This window comes from Dasypus novemcinctus, chromosome 26 (assembly GCF_030445035.2).
Source record: "Dasypus novemcinctus isolate mDasNov1 chromosome 26, mDasNov1.1.hap2, whole genome shotgun sequence".
NCBI lineage: Eukaryota > Metazoa > Chordata > Mammalia > Cingulata > Dasypodidae > Dasypus > Dasypus novemcinctus.
Genome location: NC_080698.1, coordinates 3748072 through 3772797, shown reverse-complemented (window position 1 = coordinate 3772797; position 24726 = coordinate 3748072). Strand labels below are relative to the sequence as shown.

General features: G+C 65.1%; 2 protein-coding genes across 13 annotated transcripts in view; both read left to right on the top strand.

Annotated features, from left to right (window-relative positions):
• Nucleotides 1–11535, top strand: part of CCDC13 (coiled-coil domain containing 13) — a 54228-nt gene extending 42693 nt beyond the window's left edge. For 7 of the 11 annotated variants that reach the window (XM_071212004.1, XM_071212003.1, XM_071212000.1 and 4 more), the window contains 3 exons: nt 8594–8748; nt 10451–10583; nt 10987–11535. In XM_071212004.1, the coding sequence (XP_071068105.1) occupies nt 8594–8748; nt 10451–10583; nt 10987–11146 (448 nt within the window). In that variant the 3' untranslated portion in view covers nt 11147–11535. Of the gene's footprint in view, nt 1–8593; nt 8749–10450; nt 10584–10986 lie in introns of those variants that run through there. The other 4 variants (XM_012519949.3, XM_023584869.2, XM_023584867.2 and 1 more) reach the window with 2 other exon arrangements.
• Nucleotides 11536–15172: 3637 nt separating this feature from the next.
• On the top strand, nt 15173–24650 carry HHATL (hedgehog acyltransferase like). 2 transcript variants are annotated; one of them, XM_058288168.2, is made up of 13 exons: nt 15173–15306; nt 15511–15702; nt 16672–16788; nt 17132–17199; nt 17640–17753; nt 17861–18055; nt 18307–18516; nt 19223–19394; nt 19698–19842; nt 19958–19993; nt 23272–23473; nt 23854–23995; nt 24487–24650. In XM_058288168.2, the coding sequence occupies exons 3-13, from the start codon at nt 16683–16685 to the stop codon at nt 24606–24608; spliced, it is 1512 nt and encodes a 503-aa protein (XP_058144151.1). In that variant the 5' UTR covers nt 15173–15306; nt 15511–15702; nt 16672–16682; the 3' UTR covers nt 24609–24650. The 2 variants fall into 2 exon arrangements, with proteins under 2 accessions (XP_058144151.1, XP_058144150.1); XM_058288167.2 differs by lacking the exon at nt 15511–15702 and having other exon boundaries at nt 15174–15306.
• Nucleotides 24651–24726: the final 76 nt, after the last annotated feature.

Here is a 24726-nt window from a genome sequence, read left to right as displayed (position 1 = left end):
ATCATCCACATTCTTTTTAACCCCCCCGCCCCCCCCCCCGGAAATTAAGCCCTCCAAGTTCATCTTTTAAAAGGTCGTCAGTATTTATTTACATTTGCCAATGTGTCTAAACATTTCTTTGCTCACTGTTGCTTCCTAACCTCAGCCCTCCTCCTTGTTCCCCTTTCCTACTTACAGAAGTTCCTTTAGTTCATTGGGGCCTGCAAATGGGGATTCTTGGTTAATTTTTAAATGTCTTTATTACGCTAATTTATTTGGGCATAGAATTCTGAATAAATGGGTAATTCCTCTCCCCTCCCCCAGCATTTTGAGGCTACTATTTCACTGTCTTTTAGCATCCTCTGTTGCTTTTTTAAAAAGCATCAGTTTGCTTATCATTCTTTTGTCAACAATGATCTGTCTCTCTAGGTACTTCTTCAGACAGTCTTAGGTATCTTGAAATTCTACTACGATGTGTCTAGATTTTATTTTACTTTTCATATTTAGAAATTAACATGTTCTTTCAATTCAAGGGCTTCAATTCTGGAAAATTTTCAACCATTTCTCTCCATGCATTGCCTCTCCCCCATTCTCTCAGTTCCTTTCATCTAAAATTTCTAGTCAGCGTGTGTTAGACTTGCTTATTCTTTTCTCCACAACTCTTAACCCCTCTTAATATTTAGAGCTGAATTCTGGGTGACTTCTTCAAATCTGTCTTCCAGCTCACTAAATCTCTTCAGTTGTCCTTCCTCTACCTTGACACCTATTTCAATAACTATATTTTTCATTTCTATTGATTCTTTTTTGGCATATAAAACTCCCTGTTCTCTTTTTTATGTAAAATTTTATTGAAGTATATCATTCATACATGAACATAAATAAGCAATAAATGCACAGTACAAGTTGTGAGCTTAGAAAACAGACATGTGTATGAGCTCCCACAATCACCCCACCACCGACGCCTGACACTGTTGTGAAACATTTGCTACAAACTATGAAAGAGCATCCTTGAAATAGTACTACTAACTATTGCCCTTATCTTACATTGCTGTGTTTTCCCCCAAACCACCCAATTAGTAACACCCTGTGTTAGCATTGTACATTTGTTCAGGAGAGAATGTTCTCACGTTTGTCCTGTTAACCACAGTCCACCTTCCGCCAGTGGCTTCGCGGAGTTATACAGCCCCGTCCTTGTACAGTCCATTCAAAGTGCACACTCAGTGGCTCTCAGCTTGATCACAGGGTTGTGCTGGCCTCACCTCAGTCAATTTTAGAATATTTTTATTACTCCAAAAGGAAAAACCCCATACCCCATACCCCCTAGTGTTGTCCCTTAGAATTGATATATCTTCTTTGCCATTGCTGCAAAAATAATACAATATTACTGTTAACTATCATTCATAGGTTACATTAGTTGTAATTTTCCCATGTATCACTACATTCTTAACACTTTGTAAAAGAAGAGCATTCTTATAGTTATACCATTAACCACTACTTTCATCCACCACTGAAATCCCTACTTACACATCCCCTAGAGCATCTCCAGCTTCCTTTCAATTGGCATTTATATCCACAGACTACCCTTACCCTACCTCTCTCAGCCATTATCACCACCTCTTCTCTTTTTTAGGGCATTTGTTCTTTCATTAAGATTCTTGCCTTTATACTTTTTTGAACCATTTCAGTCTTAGTCCCTATAACATTGCTATATCGTCTCCATGACTTCGGGTCTGAGGGAGCGCTGTGGACTTGCCCTTGGGTGGCTTCCCTGTGTGGCTTGTAGTTTGGGGTTGTTTTTGTGAACCTGCCCTCCCTGGGATTCCTTCTCCCTGTGGGAGCCCTGAGGGCCCAGCTATGAACGGGCTCCCACAGGACTCCCACAGGGGGTTTCCGTTCGTGTTTCTGGGGCACGTTTGGGGTCCCTTGTCCTTCCGTCAGTACTTTCGGCTAATTCTGCGGCTTAGGACTTCCCGACCAGTTTTGGCCTTGCAGCTCAAACTCGCCCACGTGGCTTTCTCCCCATGAGGCCCCGGTGGACGAAGACCCCTGCCCTCCTCCTGGGCTTGTGGACGGGGACATTCTCAGACCTCTCAACACCACAGAGCTCTCCTTGGAGGTTCCAGACTTAAACAGAGAACTCACTTGCACTTGCTGCCTCACAGGAGCCCAAGTTTCTGTCCTCTGCCTCACACTGGCAGTAAAGCCCCTGCCTTATGCTGCTGGAAGTTTTATTCTTCTGTTACACACTTAATACTTGCTTACTGCAAAAGCTTCCTTTCCCAACCCCCAATTCCTTATGCCTCATAGAACTGTTATCCAAAATGCTGTGCACATCCAGTCATGCACACACATACACGGACATACATGGACAAATATTTCCATCATGAAAATGGAGTCACCCTTAATGCATCTTTACATTTTGTGGTGGGAGTATTTCTGTATCATAAGTTCCTGAAAATGGAACTTGTAACCCTAGTAACTTAAAATGATGGCAAATTGCCCTTTTAAAATGAACCAGTTTACATTCCCACCAATCATGTGAGCTGTTGACCATTTCCCAATACCCTCACCAGCATTAAGTTTTATCAGTCTTTAATGTTTGCCAAACCAGAAAGAAAACCTAGCATTTTCTTGTTGCTCTAATCTGCTTTGTGCCGACCCAAATGGAGGATGAACTGATGTTTTGTTTGTCCGTAGCCTTTTACGTGCTCTTTTCTGTTAATTCTGTTCACACTATTGCACATCTCTAGGGAGTTGTTTATACTCTTGTTGATTTAGGAGTGCCGTGTGCAGTACGTGTAATACCGTGTGCTGCGTACGTAACGTAGAGTGCTGTGGTGTGCGTCTCCGTAGAGTCCGGGACTCTCTGGGCTCCCTGAGCTCCTGGCCCGAGGCGCCTCGGCCTCTGAGGATTCCTCATCAGCACCCACAAGCTGCGGGCCCCAGGGAGCACACTGCTAACACAGAGACGGTCACCAGTGGCCTGAGTGATGTTCTCCACCGCCACGTCGGGTCCAAGTGCTAAGGCACGTGCAATCCAGCGAGAATCAACTAAGAGGTAAAACAGCTGTCAGAACAGTGGGCATCTTACGGGTCCAATGCCGGTGATGTTGGAGAACTGTTAGAATCACGCTCAAGGCCACTGGCAAACGAGGACCGAGCAGGGTGAAACCAGAAGAGAAGAGTGGTGAGGACGGAGATGGCCGCCAGAGGACAATCTGAGTACATTCAGGCCCGGGGGTCTTGCGGGAAGGGGCAGCCTGAGCCACCACCTGCGGAGGAGGGAGGAGGAGGAGAAGCAGCTGCTTTGGCGCGTGCCTAGAGGAGAAGCTGCAGGGCCTGCTGATGGGCCGGAAGCTGGGGGCCAGGACGCCAACGGCACGAGTGATGACAGGAATGGAAACGGGAGGGCATTTGGGAGCAGAACAGGACAAATCAAGAGTGTGGTTGTTTCTAAATTTTGTGGAAATTCCTAAAGTGCTTTGCCATTTTATACAGTTTGCCGTGTTTTCTTTTATTATTTTCCCTATTACAAATAGAATGCAGCATTAAACAAAATGCAAACATTTTGTTACTGCAATACATGATGGAAAAATGAAAGCCCCTCCCCTACAAACAGTCCAGGCATTTGCTGCATATTCCTCTAACTTTGTTTCCAATTCATCAGCTGAATTATATTAGCATGAACGTTTATCTATTTTAAATTTTTTATTTGTTATAAAATTTTAAATTAGATCATATATTATGCATATTCTGCTACTTTCACTTAGTAATCTATCACAGACTTTCTGTTCATATCAGCAAATATTCTTTTTATGGCTACATAGCTTTTCTTTAAGAATCATAAAATTTACTGTTTCTTTTCCATCCTTTGGCATATATCCAAGGCACATTAGAAAATTAGAAGTCGTAAATTAATTTATTTGTATGGCCACAGAGTATTTTATTGTGCAAATCCATTCAGCTTTATTTACCATTCCTCTAATGTTGGATTATTGGTGTCAGATTTCAAAAGGCTTTATTGTGTTAAAATGTTTCTATCCCTTCTCATTTTACCTTGAGTTTTTTCAGTCAGGCATGGTTAATGATTTTGCCAAATGCTTCTTCAGCATCTGTTGAAAGGATACATGATTTTCCTCCTTAACCCTCATCCTAATGTTGAATCTTCTAGTGTTGGAAAAGCCTTGCATTCCTGGAACTGTGTTGTGTTCTTACAATCCCATTGGATCTTATTTTCTTTATTTTTTTCCTCTTTTTTACTGTGGTAGGCAGAATTCTGAGATGGGCTGTGGTTCCCTCATGCTGGGGTAAATGCCTTAAATACTTCCTCTCCCCTCCCCGTGAGTGTGGCTGGAGCCCGTGAGTAGATTAAGAAACTAGCCTGTGACTGTGTTAACTTACATGGTCAAAGGGATTCTGCAGGTAAAAATAAGGCCGCTCACGCTGTCAGTGGACTTGGACTTAGTCCAGGCGAGCGTCGAGGTCAGCGCTGGGGGAAGTCAGGGCCAAGCAGTGGAGACACGCTCCTGCTGGCCTCGGGGGCAGCCGCGTGTCGCAGGAGGGCCTCTGCGCAGGGCTGGCGTGTGGGTCCTGGAGCCGCGACGCCCCGGTCAGCAGCCAGCGGGAGAGCAGGGGCCAGGCACTGCGCCCCCAGGCAGGGCCTCTGCTGATAACCTGGGTGCGCCCGGGGGAGGTGCCAGCCCGCAGCGGGCAGGGCAGCCCCTTCTCACACCTTGACCTCCGCCACGCTGCGCTGCGCAGAGGCCGGTCAGCCAAGCCCAGGCTCCTGACCTTCAGAAACCAGATGCACTCCAACTGCGTGGCCTTGAGCCAAGACGTTGTGCAGCAGCAGGCAACCACACGTGCCTGGGAAGCCGGGTTTTTAACTCCGGAAGGGAAAGCCGTGCGTGTTTTCACTGTGGTGGAACAGAAGAGCACGCGTGATCGTTTCCTTGGATGTTAGACCTTCCTTAAGTTAGACCTTGCCACGCCAAAGCAGAGGTAGAGCTTTGACAGCCTTTTTTCAAGTTCAGGTTTTCTGTCTTTTCTAAATACTGGGAGTGTGCCCTCTCGGCGCTCAGGACACACCAGAGCCCGTGCCGCTGCGGCATTAGGAGCGTCTGCCCGGGCGTGCACAGGCGGCTCCCGTGTCAAGCGCCTGCCTCCTCCTCGTTTGTTTTGTAATCCCGCCTCGCACGCGGTGAGCTCTTTTGATCTGAAAAACCCAGGGAGCGTTTCTTTCCTTGTTTTCTCAATATGGATTCTACTTCTTCCTTCCACTCCTTCTGGAGTCCCCAGTATTTGGATATCGGGGTCTCTGAGTCCACCCTCTGTGTCGTTCACCTGTTCACTGATACCTGTTCTGCCATAATCCCTCCAGGCGACCTTCAGGGTCCCTCGTGCGATCCTTACCAGCATTTTTCAGTATTTCTTACATTCAGAAATACTTTAAAAACAAAATTTCTAAGAGACCTTTCTCATTCTGTTTTTTTACAATATTTTCCAAATCGTATCACAAACTCCTTGAAGCATTCTTAAGAGTCTGTGCTCCTGTCTCTCCGGCCAAGTCTGCGTCTGCAGGGGGCCACCTGGCCAGTCGCTCGCAGTCGTGAGGGTCGCCTGCGCGTCTTCCCCGCACCCCTGGGTCCGCCTGTGCCAGCCCCTCGGTTGTCAGCGCCGCAGGTGCTGTGTGCAGGTAGCAGCCAGCGGGCCGGCCCGGAGGTCACCGCGCAGCTCCACTCGGGCCTGCTGCGGCCCCAGGACCCAGGCACCAATGGTGTGGCTCCTTCCCTCTCGGGGCTCAGCTCCTCGCAGGGAAGTGGGTTCATGCTGGAGCCCGCCTTTCGGTCGTGAGAGTTAAAGGGCTCAGCCCAAAGCTTTCGAACGGGGCCTGGCACTGCCCCAGGGCTGCCTCGCGCTGCGGAGCCCCAGGGCTGGCCGAAGCCGGCCTCCGCAGGGGCCAGGAGGCGGCAGTCACTGCCTAGAGGCTGCGCCCCTGGATTTTCAAGGTAGAGGCCGCCTGACCAGAGCCTGGCCCTCAAGGCAGCGCTGGCCCAGGGTCGCCCCCCGGAGCACAGTCCAGGCCTCGGGTGGGAGAGGGCTGGCCCAGCGGTGGCACCTTCCACGTGCCCTCGGCCCCACCCTGGGTGGCAGCCCGGCCCACGGGACCCCATCTGTGCCGTGCTGGGGGTGAAGGTTGGGGTCGCTGGGCTGGGGCGGCAGGTGGAGGCGCATGGAGAAGGTGACACCCCAGCCGAGGTGCAGGTTGAAGGGGGGGAGGGGGCGAGGGGGGGGCCAAGCAGCCTGGTGCTGGGGCGGGCACAGGTGCTGAGGGCTGAGCGACCCCGGCGCGTCAGGCAAGGCGGGGGCCCGGGTCGAGCGGCCACTCTCAGCACCCCAAAGCCCTCCTGCCCCTCCCTGCCCCTTCACAGGCACCGGCCCCTCAGGACACGCTCCTCCCCCTCCCGTGCCGGCAGTGTCCCCGTCTGCTCTCCCCCCGGCCCAGGTGGCCACCAGCGGGATCTTTATAAACATGCTCCCCTCTGAGCACTGTCCACTGGTTTCCTGTGGGCCTTAGAATAAAACCCAGGCTTCCAGCCAAGGCCTACAAGGTCAGGCTTGGTCTTCCCCCTCCCCTCCAGTCTCTGTGGGACGGCCCTCCATCATGCTGCACGCTTCAGGCCCCTTCCTCTTCTTCCTCGTCTCAGCAGGCCACGTGGAGTCCCCTGCAGGGCTCTGCACCTGCTCTCCGCTCTTCCTAGACCTTCACACACTGATCCCCTCTGTCCTTCAGCCTCTGCTCGACGTCACCTCCTCAAGCAGGCCTTCCTGAATTCCCTGCCACCTTCCTTCCATGCTCATTCTCCTCACAGCACCTACCACATCCCTGCATCATATACATGTTTCATCTTGGTCATCCTTCTCTTGCACAAGGCAGAAAGTTCCCTGAGGGCATGAATAGAGTGTTTCATGAACAAGTGAGCAAATGAGTGAATGAGGGAGCAGTGTGGGCTTCCTGAGGGGGCACAGCCAAGACATGGTGAGGGTTGTTCTAGATGAGAACTGTGGACGCCAGAGGTGTTTTAGCCGGGGAGTTATGGATGGGAAGGAAGCAGGGCTCTATCGTATTCCGTGCGATGGGTATGCAACATTGGTTTTGTCTTCCCCTGTTGACTGGTCTAGGTTGTTTTAGTTTGTACTTTTGCAAATAAAGTTTCAGAGAACATGCTTGAACAAGCTTCCTTGGCCATATATGTTTTTCTAGGGCCCTGAACTTTCCTTGACAAGATTTTGTTAGTAGCTTTTTGACTCTTCACCACTTCCTGGAACACTCTAAATTTCTAGGCTGGCACCTGGTTTGCACATGTGTTTGGACCCCTTTGCTTATGTTAGATCTCAGGGGTCCCGGGACCCTGGCTGAGCCTCTGGAACCAAGAACACCTGAAATGCCACCCCCAGCCACAGGAAGGGCCATAGCTGAGCCCAATTTAGTGAAGAAATCCTGTTGTAAAACAATCAGAGGCAATCACTAACTCTAGGAACACCCAAAAATCAAACAATAACGGAAATGGAGTCGTTAGTGCCCTGAGTCTGCGCCTCGCCCTGAATAACTGTTCTAATGACGTGACCCTATGGTGGGCAGGGTCCTGGCCTGTGCCCTTTGCTCCCTGCAGCTTGTCTGAGTACATTACCCGGCAGGAGGGCTCAGGTGTGGTCACGGCGGTGGCTCCAGAGCAGGGAGAGGAGCCCGGTCTGGTCACCCAAGCCCTTAAAAGCAGAGCAGGTTCTCCAGCGGGGGTCGGTGAGAGAGACACGTCCGAGAGGCCAGCGTGTACAGGGCCTGCGTGTTGCGGGCTTCGACGAGAGGGCGGTCGGGTGGTCTCCAGAAGCCGAGGACGCTGCCCCCCGGCCGCCAGCAAGGCCGCAGTCCGCAAACGGCTGCTCCTGAGCTCCGCCGGCCCCGGTGAGCCTGGACGCGGCCTCTCCTCCAGGCTCAGCGGCAGGAGCCCGGGCCGCCAGCACCTGGGTTTCCACCCGTGGACCCTGCAGGGGAGCAGCCGCTGAGCCTGCAGACCTCTGACCCGCAGAGCGTGGGGTGACAAATCTGTGCTGTCCCAGGCTGCTGCTGTTTGTGGTGATTTGTTACAGCAGCAATGGGAAACTAATACAGCACCCAAAATTAATCCACCCCCCAAAAAAAGGTGCCATAACTACACTGAGGTAGAGCGGCCACTCTGGTGGGGTGGGGTAGAGGGCTCTAAGGAAACGCAACTCTAGTTTTTCATGGTAGGTCAGAAGATTCTTTTTAAACCTTTATAAAGGGTTTAAATGAGCACCTGTAGAAATTGGCCCTTACGTCATCTAAGAAACAGCTCAAAGTCTCTGAAGGGCTGCTCCTACCGAGCAGGAACTGGGCATGGGGAGGGCCGAGGGGCTGCTGGGGTTGCCATACGCCGTGGAGCGCGCTCTGAAATACGACCCCGTCCCGGGGCCACTGCAGCGCAGTCAGAGGAAGCCCCGCACTGCCCGCGTACGGTGTGCCCACTCGGGCCCGGGCGGGTGGGCTGGGGCTGCCCGCGGCCAGGGCGTGGCAGGTGTCCTCTCTCACCACCAGGGTGGAGGAGGGCACCAGCAAGCTCCTGGAGTCGGAGAGGAAGCTGCAGGAGGAGCGGCAGCGCGCCGTGCTGCTGGAGCAGCACCTGGCGAAGGTGCGCTTGGAGCCCGGCCCAGCGCCCACCACACAGAGAGCGGCGCCCAGGAGCAAAGCAGGTAGGGCCAGGGCGGGGTCGGCGGATGCGCGCCCCAGGACCCCTGGGCCCGAGCTGGCTGTGCCTCTGTTGATGCCCCCAGCCCCCAGCCCGCCACCCACTGAGCCGAGTGGACTTTATCCGAGGTTGCTCGTGGGTGGGTGGATCCGCTCGGGAAGCTGGGCTGCGCGGCCACCGCACGGGCTGGGGGCCCAGGCCCACCGCCCTCGATGCGGTGTCCACCTGCTGGCCTAGGACAGGGCCCGGCTCCCCACCTGCAACGCTTCTCCTTTCCTTGAAGGCCTGGCCCCTTCCCTGCTCGCACCCGGCTGGCCTGATCCCGGCCACGTGGCCACGAGCCGCAGCAGAGGGAGGCTGGGAGGTGCTGTCCACATGGCCAGGCCTGGCGGCGCTCGGGCCGCAGCAGACCAGCAGGTCGCTGAGCAGAGCCCGGACCCAGGAGCCGTTTCTGGGGCCGCTGACGCCCGGGGTGGAGGGGCCGGCCTGCCGCCCTTGCCCCCAGCCCCGCTCCGGGCTCCGGTGTGGGGGTGCTGCTCCGCCCAGTCCTACCCCAGCCCCCTGGCTGAGGCCACTCAGACCCCTGCTCCCCACGCTTGGCCCAGTCGAGGCCAGAACGTTCCGGAAGGCCATGCAGCAGTGGCTCTCGCTGTCCACCAGCAGGACGTGAGGGGCCTCCAGGAGCCGCCGAGAGCCCAGGTCCTCCTGCCGGTGGCCAGGCTCCCGCGCAGGGAGGGCGGCGGGGCGCAGTTTGCGGGGCCCTGGCAGGAAACCACCCTGGTCTTGCGGGGGCAGTGGGGTGCAGCGCGGCTGTGCTGTGCCGCGGAGGCCACGGCCCCTCTGGGGAGCACAGCAGCCCCCGGTTCTGGAACCGGCTCCCTTGCGGCAGTTCCAGCCCAGCAGAGGAGACGACAATAAACAAAGAGCCCAGTAAACAGCGGGAGGTCAGGGCGCTGGAAGCAGAGGCAGGAGGGCGCTGGGAGGACGAGGATGGCGGGGGAGAGGGGTGCTCCCTGCAGGTGGGGAGCAGCCAGAGCTACGGCCCGCGGGGCACTGGGCGGGGGCTGGGGGGTGGTCAGTGGGGGCGGGGCTGAGTGCGCCCCTCCAAGCCCGAGGGGCAGGAGCCACCCCGCCTCCCACAGGGCCACCGAGGCCACGCGGGGTGGGAGCCAGCTCTGCCGCGGCCGGCAGCTGCCCCTGGACCCTCCGCCCCGAGGGTCCTCTCCAACGCTGGGCTGCTGCGGGGGCTCCACGGGCTGGGCCGGTCTCCCAGCATGCCGGGACCTGCACCAGCCACCTCGCCCCCCACTCAGCCAGGTGGGAGGGGGCACCCAGTGGTGCGAGGAGGACCCGGTGGTGGGAGAGGGGACCAGGTGGGGGGGCAGTGGCGCGAGGGTGGCAGCTGCAGGGACAGGCGGCTAGCCACAGGCTGGACTGCAGACCCGCTGGCTTCTGGTGGAAACAAGGAGCAGAGACTCGTCAAGTATAAAGACGGGCCAGCGCGGGAGGAGCCCCCTTGTAGAGCAGGCAGGGCGGGCCATGGAGTGGGCATCAGGAAGGGCTTCCGGAGGGAGGCAGCCCGCGCCTGCACTTCGAAGGGAGGGCGCTGCTTCAGCAACAGAAAAGCACCGAGAGCAGATGCGTGGAGGGCGGGGAGTGCAAGGGGAAGAAACAGGGTGCCAGCGATGCGCTTCGCCTCACCTCAGAGCGCGACTGCCGCTGCTCCGCAGGTCTGCCCACCTCGAACGCCAGGCACAGCGCGAGTGAGAGGCAGGACCCGCCCTTCCCGCAGCTCTCCGGGGTGCCCACTGAGTCCCAGCTGGAGGAGCTGACGGCCAGGTGCTCGCCCGCCCCAGCCCCGGGAAGGGGGTGTCTGGGGGGCGGTGCTGCGAGTCCCCACCTCGCACCTTTGGCCCCTGGTTGCCCACAAGGCTGTCCTGCTGGCCCTGCGGGCCTGCAGCCCGGGGACTCGCCTCAGAGGGCAGAGGGGCCCCCGCTGGCCGCGACCCCCACGCAGGCCTCTCAGGGCCGGCTGGCTGGGCCCGCGCTCCTCACTGCGACCTTTTAGAACCACCGCGGCGGGGGCAGGAAGCGGCCTCTGCAGAGTGACCATGCTCGAGGCCGCAGGCTGGAGGGGAGCTGGCCCCAGGAGGGAGCCCCAGGGCTCCACGGGAGGGCTCGGGGAGGGGGGCCCGGCGCCCTGCGTGCCGGCGGCGGTGCTGAGCCCGCGTCCCCACGCCAGGCTGGCCACGCAGGCGGAGGAGAAGGAGCTGCTGCAGGCGGCCCTGGACGGCGCCCTGCGGGCCACGGAGGAGGACTTCCGCGCGTACCGCCAGGCCCTGGACCAGGTGAAGGGCGTCTTCCTGCAGGCCCTGCGGCAGCACAAGGCAGACAGGCGCTAGGCCGGCGCCCGGGGCCCCAGCGCCCGCCCCCGCCAGCCCGCCCACCGTGGCCCTCCTTCCAGAAGACGCGCCCGCAGTGACCGCGCCAAGGCCACGGGGTGGAGGCCACGGAGGCGCCTAGGCAGACCTGCTTCCTCGGAGGACCCCAAGCCACGGGCCCAGCGAGCGCCCTGGACTGGCTGCTGTGGGAGACGGCAGCTGCAGCCCCAGCACGTCCTCCCCGGGCCGCGCAGCCCACCCTCCCCTCCTCGGGCACCCCCACCCTGAGGCTCCAGCTCTGCCCCCCTGCAGACTCGGGGCACCGCCTCCCACACTCTCAGCCGCCCCTGCAGGCCCCTCCCTCGGGTGCGGCCCCCGGATGTGGAATAAGAACTTATTTTTGTACTCGCTGCAGCTCCCGATCTTCTGGGGGGCCTGCCCTGCCCCCCCGGCCTCCCAGGAGTGCAGGGGGGACTCGCCGTCCCACGGGGGGAGGACGCAGGCTGCCCACCTCCACGTGGAGGGCCCCGGCCAAGCGGATGCCCCGGGCAGGCGTGCCCACCACAGCCCGGTGAAGCAGGGTGCTGCAGCTGGCGCGTGGGCAGGGGCATCTGGAGGCGCCATGCACGGGGGGCGGGGGCGCTGCTGTGGGGCCCCCTGCGGTTGAGCAGCGCCCGCTGCAGCCGGGCCTCGGGGGCAGCCGCGCACGCCAGCAGACAGCACAGGCCCACACAGGCTGCAGGTGCACCTGCCATCTAGGCTCTATCCATGTGCATGGCACATGGACCTCACCGCCCAGAGAACTGTGCACGCATGTCGACACGCCCAAAGGTGCAGCACACACCTTCCCGCACCTGCAGCCACGCATGCTATGGCACAGCACAAACGGAGGTGCACAGGCACACGTGAAGGCACGCCCTCCCCGTGGGGGTCGTGGGGCCCCCTCCCCCAGGCAGGGGAGCACGGGCCCCTGCCCAGAGACCCCCTGCGGAGGCAGCGGCAGCAGTCCTGGGGGCCCCTGTGGCCCCTGGCAAGTCCCTCCAGGAGGCAGGGCGGGCGGCGAGGCTGGGGCGGCGGTTCCCTCGCGGCCTCCTGGCTCGTCCTGAACGGGGATGACAGCAGAACTCCCTCCTGGGCTGTTCCAGGGGTCGCAGTGGACCTGGGACCTTCCGGGCTGTGGGCGCGCTGCGCACGGGACTAAACTGGAACGGGTCAGGGACAGGGAGGGCCGCGGGGGCCAGTCCCCGTCTGCGCCGGTGGCCAGGTACCCGCGGGGGCTCCAGGGGTGCCGCGCCCTCAGGGGACCCCCGGGCGTGGGGCCTGGTGACTCTCGCTCAGGAGCCCACCTGCCCCGAGGGCGCGCCCCCCGCACCGGCCATGAACGCGCCGCAGGCCTCGGGGTGCTGAGGGGCCGCGGTGCCCCAGGTCACGCACAGCCGAGCAGCGATCCCGCCGGGCCCTGCACAGAGTGCCCTGCGCGGCAGACGCCGGCGCTGGCCAGCTGGGGCGGGGGGGCGCACGGGGGGCCGCGGCACCTCGGGCCGGGTGAGGGCCTCCCGCCAGGGTGGGGGCGGTGGAGCCCCTGGGGGCAGGGGGAGGCCAGCAGCGCCTGGGACGGGCTTGGGGGGGGCTGTCCCGGGCGAGGGGTGGGGTGCAGAGGGGGCACGGACCCCTCCCCTCCACTGGGCAGCACCCTCTGCTGCTGGGGCCCTGCGGGTGACTGCCCTCCCTCGGACAGGTGGCAGCAGGCGGGGTCAGGGACCCCGTGGTTCCTGCCCTAGGGGCGAGGTTAGGGGAGGGGGCGAAGGCAGGGAAGGGGCCGGGGCAGGACGAGGAGAGGCGGCGGGTGGAGAGGCCCCGTGAGCAGCTTCCCGCCCTGACAGGTGAGGGCTGTGGGTGCTGCACGGCCTGGCCGCCCGCCCACCCCCACCTGCGGGCTCCACGGCGGAGCTGGCGAGGGCGCCCTCGGGCGAGGCTGCCTCCAGCGCATCCGCCGCCGCCGGGCCCCTCCCCTGCTCCCGGGAGCCCAGGGCAGCGCAGCCTGCGGCTGGGGTGCAGCTCTGGGCCCCCCACGTCCAGGGAGCAACGGCCACCCTGGGTACAGGGACGCCTCTGCCCGCCCCTCCGCCCGCAGGTGCGGCTCCACCCACCAGCTCGCCTACAGGCCCCCAGCCCTGCACGAACCACACGACACGACACAAACCTCACACACAAACAGCGCACGACACACAGGCGCACAACACCCCCCGCACACACGCACGTCACGGGAGACTGCACCCCCAAAGACGGACCTCACACAGGCACAGGCACCTCCCCTGCACTTGGGGAGCAACAAAAATCCTCGGACAGACTCAGAGGGCTTGTCTCGAGGCTTGTGGGGTCAGCCCCCTTGGCGACCGTCTCCCCAGGGGCCTCGTGGCGTGGGGGGCGCTGACCCAAGCCCTCGCGCGGCTGCAGCCCTGTCACAGCACCCTGCCCTCGTTCTGGGGAGCTTGTTCACCCGTGGGGAGCCGGCCTTGGCGGTCTGGCTCCCCACGCCAAGCTCCCGCAGATCCTGCTGCTTGGGAGCCGCCCAGCTGGCCAAGGTCAGCTGTGTGCCCATTCCACAGACAAGGCGGCGCCTCCGGGGCTGCAGAGCTGAGCCTCAAGGCCGGTGGCCGGCCCCGTGCCCTCGGCCCCGGGCCCAGGTCGCCCCGTGCTCCTCCCAGAGCTGCTCTCCTCGAGCCTGACCAGGGCACCTTTGGAAGCGGTGGGCTTCCCCCCTGCTTGAACTTCCAGTGACTGGGATGACCGCTCTCCATGGGGTGGGGTGCCACTGAAGAGCGGCCCGGGCCCGGCTGCCATCACGAGCTGCTCCTTCTCTGCCAGGGTGGGCTGTGCCGTCAGGACCGCTCAGGCACCTCCTCCTCCAGGAAGCCCTCCCCGGCCCCGCAGCCTGGCTCCAGCACACCCACACCACCTCCGTGTCCACGACCCCATGCTGGGCAGCGGCCACCGCCCACGCCTCCGAGCCAGGGCCAGCAGCCACCAAGAGGAGCACCCAGGCAGGGGCTCTGCACTCAGGCTTTGACAAGGGGGCGCGTGGGGCCCTCTCCACGGCATTTCCTGGCACCTGCTCCCTGCCAGGCTCTGCTCTGAGCCCCAGGACCCAGCAGCGAACGGGCGGCCATGGCCCGGGAAGAGCGGGCAGCATGCGTCTGCGTGCTTGGCAGGAAGCTCGTGGCCGAAGGGCGGCGGGGAGGCACCGGGACGCTCTCCCCGTCCAGGCGCTCAGACCCGGCAGGGCCCCCATGGGGGTGGAGCAGCCTCTCCTCCCCCCTGCTCGGCCGGTCAGGGCAGCAGGGGCTCCAGGGCCCTCCTGGGCCGCTCGTGGCCACATGGCCCTCCTGCCCGCAACCCCCGCAGGACCCACGCGGCACACCCAGACCGGGTCCCCACCCCGGAGGGGGACAATCTCAGGTGTGGTCTTCAGGACCCCCCACCCATTAGGTGGCCAGGGAGAGGCCTCGGCCGTCCCTCCACACTAGTGAGCCCCCGAGGAGCCCCACTGGCCGGAGATCCCCTCTGCCTCCCCCCGGCCCGAGAGGTGCCCGTCAGCGCAGGGGCCACGCGGCCTTGCCCAGGGACGTTCCGGGATGGGGCTGGTGGGGGTCCCCCAGCCACCCCTCCGCGAGCCCTGCCCCCGCCCCTGGTGCCCAGGACCCCGGGCAGGCAGCGAGGTGAGTCTGCCGGGCAGCACTGGGTGGGGGCTGCACTCCAGGAGAGGGACACGAGGGTGTGCGGGTGTGAGCGGGGAGGGGGCCGCCAGGAAGGCTCGCTGAAGAAGGGGGCGGGGGGCAGGTGGAGGTGGGCCCAGGTTGACCTGCCCAAGCGCCGCCGCCACCGCCGGCTGCCCTCCCCGCCCCCACCCCGTCCCATCCTCCCCGTGGCGCCCTGTGGCCAGCAGCTCTGCAGCGCCCGGCTCCACTCAGCTGGCTCCGGGAAGGCCACCTCCTCCCTGCCCCCCCCCCCCCCGCTGTCACCACTCACCACTCGCGGCCCTGAGGGGGTGGGGACCCCAGGGCTGGACACACCCCTCTGTGGCCCCAGCGCCCAGCCGGTCAGACGGACGCACGGTCAGACGCAGGACCCCGGAGCCCCGAGGTGGGCAGCGTGCCAGGGTCCCTCACAGCCTCGTCAAGGTCAGTGCGGGCCGGGGAGGCAGCGACTCGGCGCCCCGAGACCCAGGGGCCCACCGGCCCCTCATCCCAGGCCCCAGGGTGGGCTGCGCCCCGGTGCACCTGGGCCAGGTAGGGCCGGGGCGCCCCTGTGTCCCCGGGACGGCCCTGCCCGGGGGTCTAGGGCAGAGGGCCCGGGCGGGGGTCCAGCTCTGGCCCTGCCCACAGCGGCCTCGCTGGGGACACCCGCACCGGCCAGGGGGAGCTAAAATTGGAAGGCGGCGAGGAGGCGGCGGCTGACGAAGCTGTTTCGTGGGCTCGGCTCCCTGCTCCGGTTTCAAGCTCCTGCTCCATTAACCCGATCCCCAGAGCCACCCTACCCCCACCTGGCCGGAGAGGAGGCGCCTCGGCTCGGCAGAGGTCAGGCCCGGTGGCCCCCGCCTGGGTGGACGGCCTGCCCTGACCTGAGGGTCCGAGGGGCTCGCGGAGGACACCGGCCCTGAGGGAGGCAGCAGGGCACCCCCCGCTTGCCGGGTGACCTCGCCACCCACGACCCTTTAGCTGAATGACGGGGAGCTGCCGGCTGTGGGGGCCGAGGGGCCTGGCTGTGGGGCTGCGGGGGGCCTGGGGGGAGCTCTGGGGGGAGGTGGCCGCACCTGCCTGGCCGGGGAGGGGCGCCTGGACATGCTCCTCGTTTTAATTCGGGCCCGAGTCCCGATGGCCTGTGGCCGCGGGGCCCTTGGGATGCCCCAGGCCAGGCTGGAGAGGGTGGAAGGGTGCGGGGGCCGGCGGAGGGCAGATCTGGGGACGCCCGGCTCTGGCCGGGTCGGGCGGCTGCGCAGCACCTGTCAGCACCCTGGACAGCGGCCAGCGCCCTGGCCCGCCTGCCGCCCGCGTTGCCCGCTGGAGGGCACGGCCACCCGGTCCCTGGCCGGCGCTGCGGGGGCCTGCGTGGCCGCGGGCAGGGGGGAGGGCTGGGGCAGGGCCTGGGCAGGGCGGGGGTTTCAGGGAAGGAAGGGTGCCCAGGGAGGGGGGCCCAGGGAGGGGGGCCCAGGGAGGGGAGCGGGGGTTGCAGGAGAGGCTGGGGAGGAGCACGAGGGTCCTGCAGCAGGAGACCCTCGGGGTCAGGCACGTGACTGAGGCGACGCAGGAGGGGCTTCTCCACACGAGGGCCGTCGGGGCCTCGGCCCTGGTTGAGGCAGAGGGGGACAGGCCCCCCCGACAGGCGGGAGTGCGGGAGGGCGGGGAAGTCGGCTGAGGGGAGCCTTCCCGAGAGCCGGCGGGGCGGGGCACGGGGGGCCTGGGAGGGCCGGGGAGCAGGGGCTGATGCCTGAGTGGGGCCCCGAGCGGTGGGGCCGGCAGGGGCCCTCACCCAGCCCGTGTCCCCAGCCCCCCAGGCCATGGGCCTCAAGACGGCGCTGCCCGCGGCCGAGCTGGGCCTCTACTCCCTGGTGCTGAGCGGGGCCCTGGCCTACGCCGGCCGCGGCCTGCTGGAGGCGTCCCAAGGTACGGCGGCAGGCGGGCGCCAGCGGGTGCTCCCAGGGCTGGGCCGGGCAAGGTGCCACCCCAGGGACACAGGGACGTGACCCCAGGCCACCCCGAGCCAGCCAGGGACACGGCTGGAGACCTGAGCACACATGCAGCGGGTGGAACCAGCGGGGGGCTGGGGTGGGCCCAGAGAGCTGGCCAGGGGCCGGGGGGGAGCCGGCCGGGGGCCCAGGGGCAGTCGGCGGGGGACCCGGCAGGGGAGCCGGCTGAGGGGCCGGGGGGAGCCTGCGGGGGCCGGGGGGAGGCAGCAGGGTTCCGGGGGGGGGGGGGGCCTTCCCCTCAGGCCGCGCTCTGCTCCCAGATGGTGCCCACAGGAGAGCCCTCCGCGAGTCGGTGCGGCCGGGCTGGGAGTACCTCGGCCGCAAGATGGTAGGTGCCCCGTCCTGAGGCTGCCGCGGGTCCCCAAGCCCGGCGCAGCTCCCCCGTCCCTGTTACGGGCGCTCCCTTTAACAGAGGGTAAACCGAGGCCCACGGTGGGGAGGGTCTCTGGCTCGAGCTCCAGCACCCCCAGTTTCTCCGCTGGCCCCTCCCGTACCCTCCTGGGGCAGCCCCAAGCCTGGTCTCTCTGTCCCCCTCCCCCTACCTCAGGCCCCGCTCATCCAGGAAAGGGGCCCCATAGGTCAAGCCACCCGCGGCGGGAGCCCCCAGGGCCCCCGAACAAGGCGACGTGCTGACCACCCTCTGCCCTTCCCTGCCTGCTCCCCTCGGAGGGGCACAGAAGGACCTCAGGACCCGGGGCTGGGGAGGCGCTGGGTCTGACCGAGCGGGGGGCCGGCCCCCTCCGCACCCCTCCGCCCCGCGCTGCCCAGGACGTGGCTGACTTCGAGTGGGTGATGTGGTTCACCTCCTTCCGCAACGTCATCGTCTTCGCGCTCTCCGGACACGTGCTGTTCGCTAAGCTCTGCACGATGGTGGCCCCTCAGGTGAGCCAGGCCCCCGGGGCGTCCTCGGCCACAGGCCTGGGGGGACCCCTGCTGGGGGCCTGCGCCCGGCTGCACGCAGGCAGACCGGCGCCGTCCCCTCCCCGCAGCTCCGCTCCTGGACCTATGCCGTGTACGGCGCCCTGGCCGTGGCGGGCACGATGGGCCCTGGCTACCTGCTGCTGCTGCTCGGCCACTGCGTGGGCCTCTACGTGGCCTCGCTCCTGGGCCGGCCCTGGCTCTGCCTCGGCCTCGGCCTGGCCAGCCTCGCCTCCTTCAAGTTCGACCCCCTCCTCTCCTGGCAGGTGGGCACGGGTGGGGTGAGGGTGGAGGGTGTTGGGATGGGACCCCAAACCCCTGGGCCCATCCGAAGCCTTTGCTTCCCCAGGGTCTCCACACACGTCCTCACCCCCCGCAGAGGCGCCCCCTCGAAGGGAGACAGGCCCTCCGTGGCTGCCCGGCCCGGCACAGGGGTGGGAGGAGCGGAGCAGGCCGCCGCGGGGGGCTCCCGGGGCGGGGGCACCTGCTCAGCCGGCGCCCGTTCTCTCCCATCCAGAGCGGGTTTGTAACGGGCACTTTTGGTCTCCAAGAGGTGCTGTTCCACGGGGGCAGCGGGCTGACGGCGCTGCGCTGCACCAGCTTCGCGCTGGAGAGCTGCGCCCGCCCTGGCCGCCGCCACTCGCTGGCCGACCTGCTCAGGTACAACTTCTACCTGCCCTTCTTCTTCTTCGGGCCGGTCATGACCTTCGACCGCTTCCACGCTCAGGTAGGGGCGCCCGGGCCGCCCGCCACTGGGCCTCCCCTCCGGAAGGGGCCCCGGACCTCGGATGGGACTCCCGGGCAGGCGCCCCTCCCCGAGGAGACCCTCCCCCAGACACGCCCTTCCCCCAGGCGCCCCTAGCCCGGGCGCGCCCTGCCCGAGGCGTCCCCTCCCCAGAGGCGCCCTTCCCCCAGGCGCCCCTTCCCTGGGCGCCCCCTCCCCGAGGCGTCCCCTCCCCCAGAGGCGCCCTTCCCCCAGGCGCCCCTTCCCCGGGCGCCCCCTCCCCGAGGCGTCCCCTCCCCCAGAGGCACCCTTCCCCCAGGCGCCTCTCCCCCGGGCACCCCCTCCCCGAGGTGTCCCCTCCCCAGAGGCGCCCTTCCCCCAGGCGTGCCCCTCCCCCGGGGCGCCCCCTCCCCTAGGCGCCCCTCCCCCGGGCGCCCCCTCCTCCAGGCGCTCCCCTCCCCCAGGCGCCTCCTTCCCTAGGCGCGCCCCTCTCTCGGGCACCCCCTCTCCAGGGCGCCCCCTCCCCCGCCAGACCCCGGGAGGGCCTGCCTCGTACGTAGGGCGCGGATGTCCCCCTCCCGCCCCAGCGGAGTCCCCCCTTCCAGCCGGGGTCTCCCGGGGCGGGCTGAGCCCCTTCCCCACACCCCCGGCCGCCCGTCTCCACCCTCGGGCAGGGCCTGCCGCCCCCCTCAGACCGTGGCGTCCCCAGGTGAGCCAGGCCGATCCCGCGCGGCGCGAGGGGGAGCTGTGGCGCATCCGCGCGCAGGCCGGGCTCAGCGCGGCGGCCGTGGTGGCCGTGGACCTCTTCTTCCACTTCTTCTACATCCTCGCCATCCCCGGCGACCTCCGGTTCGCCAGCCGCCTCCCCGACAGCGCCCTGGGTGAGTGCCGCCGGCCACGCACGCCCCGCGCCCCACTCGCGCGCTGGGGAGGCCAGGCCGGAGAAGGCGCAGACCCTGCGGGGGGCGGGGGGTTGGTCTCGCACACGCCCACCCCCAGGAGGCCAGAGCAGCGACTCGGCTCCTTTCCCCATGGGCGACCGTCTTTGCGGGCACCCAGGACCTCCCCAGCGCAAGGAGGAGAGGTCTCGCGGGGCAGGGCCAGGCTCAACGCCGGGGATTTGGGGGTCTGGGGGGCAGGGCCGGCGCCTCGCCCCCCAGGGGGTGACGGCGCCCTGTCCCCAGCGGGCCTCGCCTACTCCAACCTGGTGTACGACTGGGTGAAGGCGGCCGTGCTCTTCGGCGTGGTCAACACCGTGGCCCGCCTGGACCACCTCGACCCGCCCCAGCCCCCCAAGTGCATCACGGCGCTCTATGTCTTTGCGGAAACGTGAGTGCCTGGGCGGGGGCGTGCCCTGGGACCCCCGCCCTCCCTCCTCACCCTCCGCCGTGCCTGGGAGCCACGCGCCCGCCTCATGGGCCCTTCGTCTGCCCTCGCTCAACAGGCACTTTGACCGCGGCATCAACGACTGGCTCTGCAAGTGAGTTTGGGGAAGGGGGGTGTCGCGGCCATCTTGCAGGGCACCCCCATTTTTAAAGGTCATCTCTGGGCCAGAGGAGCAAGGAAAGCAGTGAGGAGGTCACTGCCGAGGGCTGGGTCTCGGGCGGGAGCCCTAGAGGTGGAGAGACAGGAGACGGGCAGCAAGGCCGGGCCGGGCACTGGGGAAGAAGGGGGCAGTACCTCCCAGATTCCTATCACCCACTGGGACCTAGTTCCCAGCCCCAGGTCCAGCTTTGGAAACGTCTCACTGGAGATCCCGAGCTGGGTGGAGGGGGTGTAGAGGCTGGGCACCTGTGCGGAGGAGTCTGGAGCTCTGCTGGAATTCCGCGTGGCCACGCGTGTGGTCTCCAGGCCACGGCGCGGGGTAGGAGGAGAGCAGGCACAAAGGGAAGGCTGCGGTTGGCCTGGGGGACCCCGGGTGGGGTGGGAAGGACTGGTCAGAAGGTCAGGAGGACCCACACTGGAAGCCATGGGAAGACAGGCTTCTGGGAGCAGCAGGGACACCGGGCCAGGTGCCGCCAGGGCCCGGATGCTGGAGACGGGCACCATGTTCATGACGTGGAGGTCTTCAGCCTTGCCCTGCAGGGGCGGCAGGGGAGGAGGGTGGGGAACTGGGCAGCTGTAGGGGAGAGCAGACAGCTCCAGGACGAGGCCTGGGCTGCAGATGAAGGGACCTGCTGACGGGAGATGTGGGAGGTTCCAGAGCCGGGGGATGACAGGGCACGCTCCGTGCCGAGAGGAGGAAGCAGGGGCAGTGACTGGAGTGGGGTCCCGAGGTGCCACGTGGAGGCCCAGGGCTGGGTGGGGGAGAGCTGGTGGACGTGGAAGGGCGGCCAGTGGTGTGGCCAGTGAGGGGTCCACCTGCAGGCCTCCGCCATCCCCAGAAGCAGGAGGCAGTCGCCAGCTAAGAGGCACAGGGCCGGGGGCACGGCATGCAGCATGGAGCCCTCCCCACACCCGTGTGCAGGAGAGTGAGGTTGTTTTCCAGTTCAGAGCATGAGGAAGGAGCGACTGGAGGAACCGGGGGCATGGGCAGTGCAGAGGAGGTGCGAGTGCTCCCAGGAGGTGTGAGAGCTCCCAGGTCGTGTGAGCATTCCCGGGTGGTATGAGCTCTCCCAGATGGGTGGTGTGAGCGCACCTGGATGGTGTGAGCACGCCTGGGTGGTGTGAGCACTCCCGGGGGGTGTGAGCATGCTTGCTGGGTGTGAGCGCTCCCAGGTGGGTGGTGTCAGCATACCTGGGTGGTGCAAGCGCTCCCAGATAGGTGGTGTGAGAGCTCCTGGGTGGTATGAGCATTCCTGGGTGGGGTGAGCACTCCCAGGTGGGTGGTGTGAGCACTCCTGGGTGGTGTGAGCACTCCCGGGTGGTGTGAGCATGACTACTGGGTGTGAGCACTCCCAGGTGGGTGGTGTTGGCACACCTGGGTGGTGTGAGTGCTCCCAGATAGGTGGTGTGAGAGCTCCTGGGTGGTGTGAGCATTCCTGGGTGGTGTGAGCACTCCCAGGTGGGTGCTGTGAGTGCGCCTGGGTGATGTGAGCACGCCCGGGGGGTGGTGTGAGCACACCTGGGGGGTGTAAGCGCACCTGGGTAGTGTCAGCACACCTGGATAGTGTGAGCGCTCCCAGATGGGTGGTGTGAGAGCTCCTGGGTGGTGTGAGCGCGCCCGGGTGGGTGGTGTGAGTGTGCCTGTGTGATGTGAGCGCTCCCGGGTGACGTGAGCACTCCCGGGTGGTGTGAGCACCCCGGGTGGGTGGTGTAAGCACACCCGGTGCTTTGAGCACGCCTATGTGGTGTGAACACGCCCAGGTGGTGTGAGTGCTCCCAGATGGGTGGTGTGAGCACACTTGGGTGGGTGGTGTGAGTGCACCCGTGTGGCGTGAGTGCTCCCAGGTGGTGTGAGCGCTCCTGGGTGATGTGAGCACTCCCGGGTGGTGTGAGCAGGTGGCCCAGCTGCCTGGCAAGAAGCAGGGGGCGGCAGGACCTCCAGGTGGCTGGGAAGGGAGAGGCAGGGCTGCGGCTTTCAGGCCATGCTAACTCGCGGGCTGTGCACCTGCTCGGGGGAGGTCGCCAGAGAGGGGAGGGGCCCAGAGGTTGAAGATCTGGCGCTGGGGCCAGGCAGGGGCTGGGGGAGAGCGGGAAGCAGGACGGGGTGAAGTTTCACGGGGTGACAGAGCCGGGGGTGGCCATGGAGAGGAAGTGGGGAAGAAACCCTAGGCACGAGGAGGCTGTGGGATAGAGAAGCCACCAACTCGTGGGCACTGCCGCTGAGATCATTTCACAAGTGTTTATTGAGCACCTACTGTGTGCCAGGCACAGGCCTAGACGCTGGGGATACCGCCGTGAACATGGCAAAGACCCTGCGCCCTGGGGGCTTCAGCTGGGAGGGAGGACGGACTCTAAGCAGGTGAACGCACGCGCTGCCCCGGGGGTGAAGAGGCCAGCGCTGTGGAGACGAGCGCGGCGTCCGCCCGGGCGCCGCCACCTCTCCAGCTAGCCTGGGCCGAGCGCGGGGACCGAGGCCCTGGGGACGGAGCCGGCGGGTGTCTGAGGGAAGACCAGTAAGGCCAGAGCACAGCGAGGGAGGGAGGAGGGGGGTGAGGGGCCGGGGCGGAGCAGGGGCTGGAGCCCGGGCTCTGCTGGCTGCAGGGAGGGAGCGGGCTCGCCCTCTGGCCCTAGCTGCAGGGGCAGTGGCTGAGGGATTCAAACACGACAGCAGGTCTGAGTCACCAGAAGATGCTCTGACCGGAGCGCAGACAGCGGGGAAGGGGGCGGGGCAGGGGCAGGGGCCACCTCAGGGGCTCTTGCGATGGCCCGTGGGGGTGGAGGTGGTCGCCACGCCGGGCAGCTGAGTGCCGGGCAGTGGTCAGGACTGGGCGGAGCCAATAGGCCTGGTGGAACTGGACATCGGCCCTGAGGGAAACTGAGGCTCCAAGATGGCGCAGAGCAGCCGGGCGGATGGTGGCGCCGCTCAGGGGGACGGTGGTGACGCAGGTTTGCGTGGGGATGTCCAGTAGCGGCCAGATACACGCATCAGGAGAGGGACCGGCTGAAGACAGACTTGGGGCTCTCAGCGTGGACGTTGCTGGGGCCGGGACGGGGTGCCTTGGGGGGGAGTGCACGTAGCCGGCACGAGGTGGCGGCGATGGGCTGAGCCCCCCCCATCTGGCAGCCGGGCAAGGCGGGAGGGGGCAGCGCCCGGGGCGACGGGCTGCCGGCTGCTCTGCCCACCCTGTGCCCTTGCGTCCCGTCTCCCCTCAGGTACGTCTATGACCACATCGGCGGGGAGCACGCCGCGGTCGTCCCGGAGCTCATGGCCACGGTGGCCACGTTTGCCGTCACCACTCTGTGGCTGGGGCCTTGTGACATTGTCTACCTGTGGTCGTTCCTCAACTGCTTTGGCCTCAACTTTGAGCTCTGGGTGCAAAAGATGGCAGAGTGGGGGCCCCTGGCCCGCCTTGAGGTGAGCAGGGCCTGCGGCTGGGACGGCCGAGCCACCAGGGGGGCAGCACTGCCCATCTGGGGTCCCCCGGCCACACCTGGCCTCCAGCCCAGCACTCGCTCATCCCCTGCTGCTTGTCAGGGCAACGGCTCACCCCGTGGGTCCGTGGCCGCCTGCTGTCTGCCCGTGCCAACCACTCTGGGCCACTGTCCTCAGCACAATCGAGGACGAGCGCGGGGGCGCGCGGGCCTGGCAGTGGGAAGGGTCCGTGCTCTCCCTGGGCCTCAGTTTCCCCATCTTCCACAAAGAGCGCGCCAGCCCGGGGCCGCAGGGCCTCGGGGCGGCCCCGGGCCCCGAGTGACCGCCCATCCTCCCCCTCTGTCCCCGGCCTCCACGGACAGGCCTCCGTGTCGGAGCAGACGTCCCGCCGCGTCCGCGCGCTCTTCGGGGCCGCGAACTTCTGGGCCATCGTCATGTACAACCTCGTGAGCCTCAACAGCCCCGAGTTCACCGAGCTGGTGGCCCGGCGCCTGCTGCTGGCGGGTGAGGGCGGGCGCTGCGGCTACGCAGGGCGGCCCGGGGGCTGGTGGCGGGGGGAGGAGGGCCGCGGCGCGGGGGCCGGTGGTGGGGAGAGGGGGTCACGGTGCGGGGGGGGCTGGTGGGGGGAGAGAGGGGGTCACGGTGCGGGGAGGCTGGTGGGGGGGGAGGGTCGCGGCGCGGGGCCGGTGGGGGGGAGAGGGGGGTCACGGTGCGGGGGGCTGGTGGGGGGGGAGAGTCGCGGCGGGGGGAGAGGGGGGTCACAGTGCGGGGGGCTGGTGGGGGGAGAGGAGGGCCGCGGTGCGGGGCTGTTGGGGGGGAAGAGGGGGGTCACAGTGCGGGGGGGCTGGTGGGGGGAGAGGAGGGCCGCGGTGCGGGGCCGTTGGGGGGGGAGAGGGGGGTCACGGTGCAGGGGGCTGGTGGGGGGGAGGGTCGCGGCGCGGGGGCCGGCCCGGGGGCTGGAGAGGAGGGTCACTGAGAAGGGTGCCCCCCCGCAGGGTTCCCCCAGACCACGCTGGCCGTCCTGTTGGTCACCTACTGCGGCGTCCAGCTGGTGAAGGAGCACGAGCGAGCCCTGGCCCTGGAGGAGGAGCAGCAGGACAAGGACAAGGCGGACTAGGAGGGAGGGGGCGGCGGGGGGCAATAAAAGCTCCGCGCAGCCGCCGTGCCTGCCCGCCCAGAGCCTCCTGCGCCCGCGCTGGGGGCGCGCCGTGTGCCCACTGCCGGACGCGAAGGCC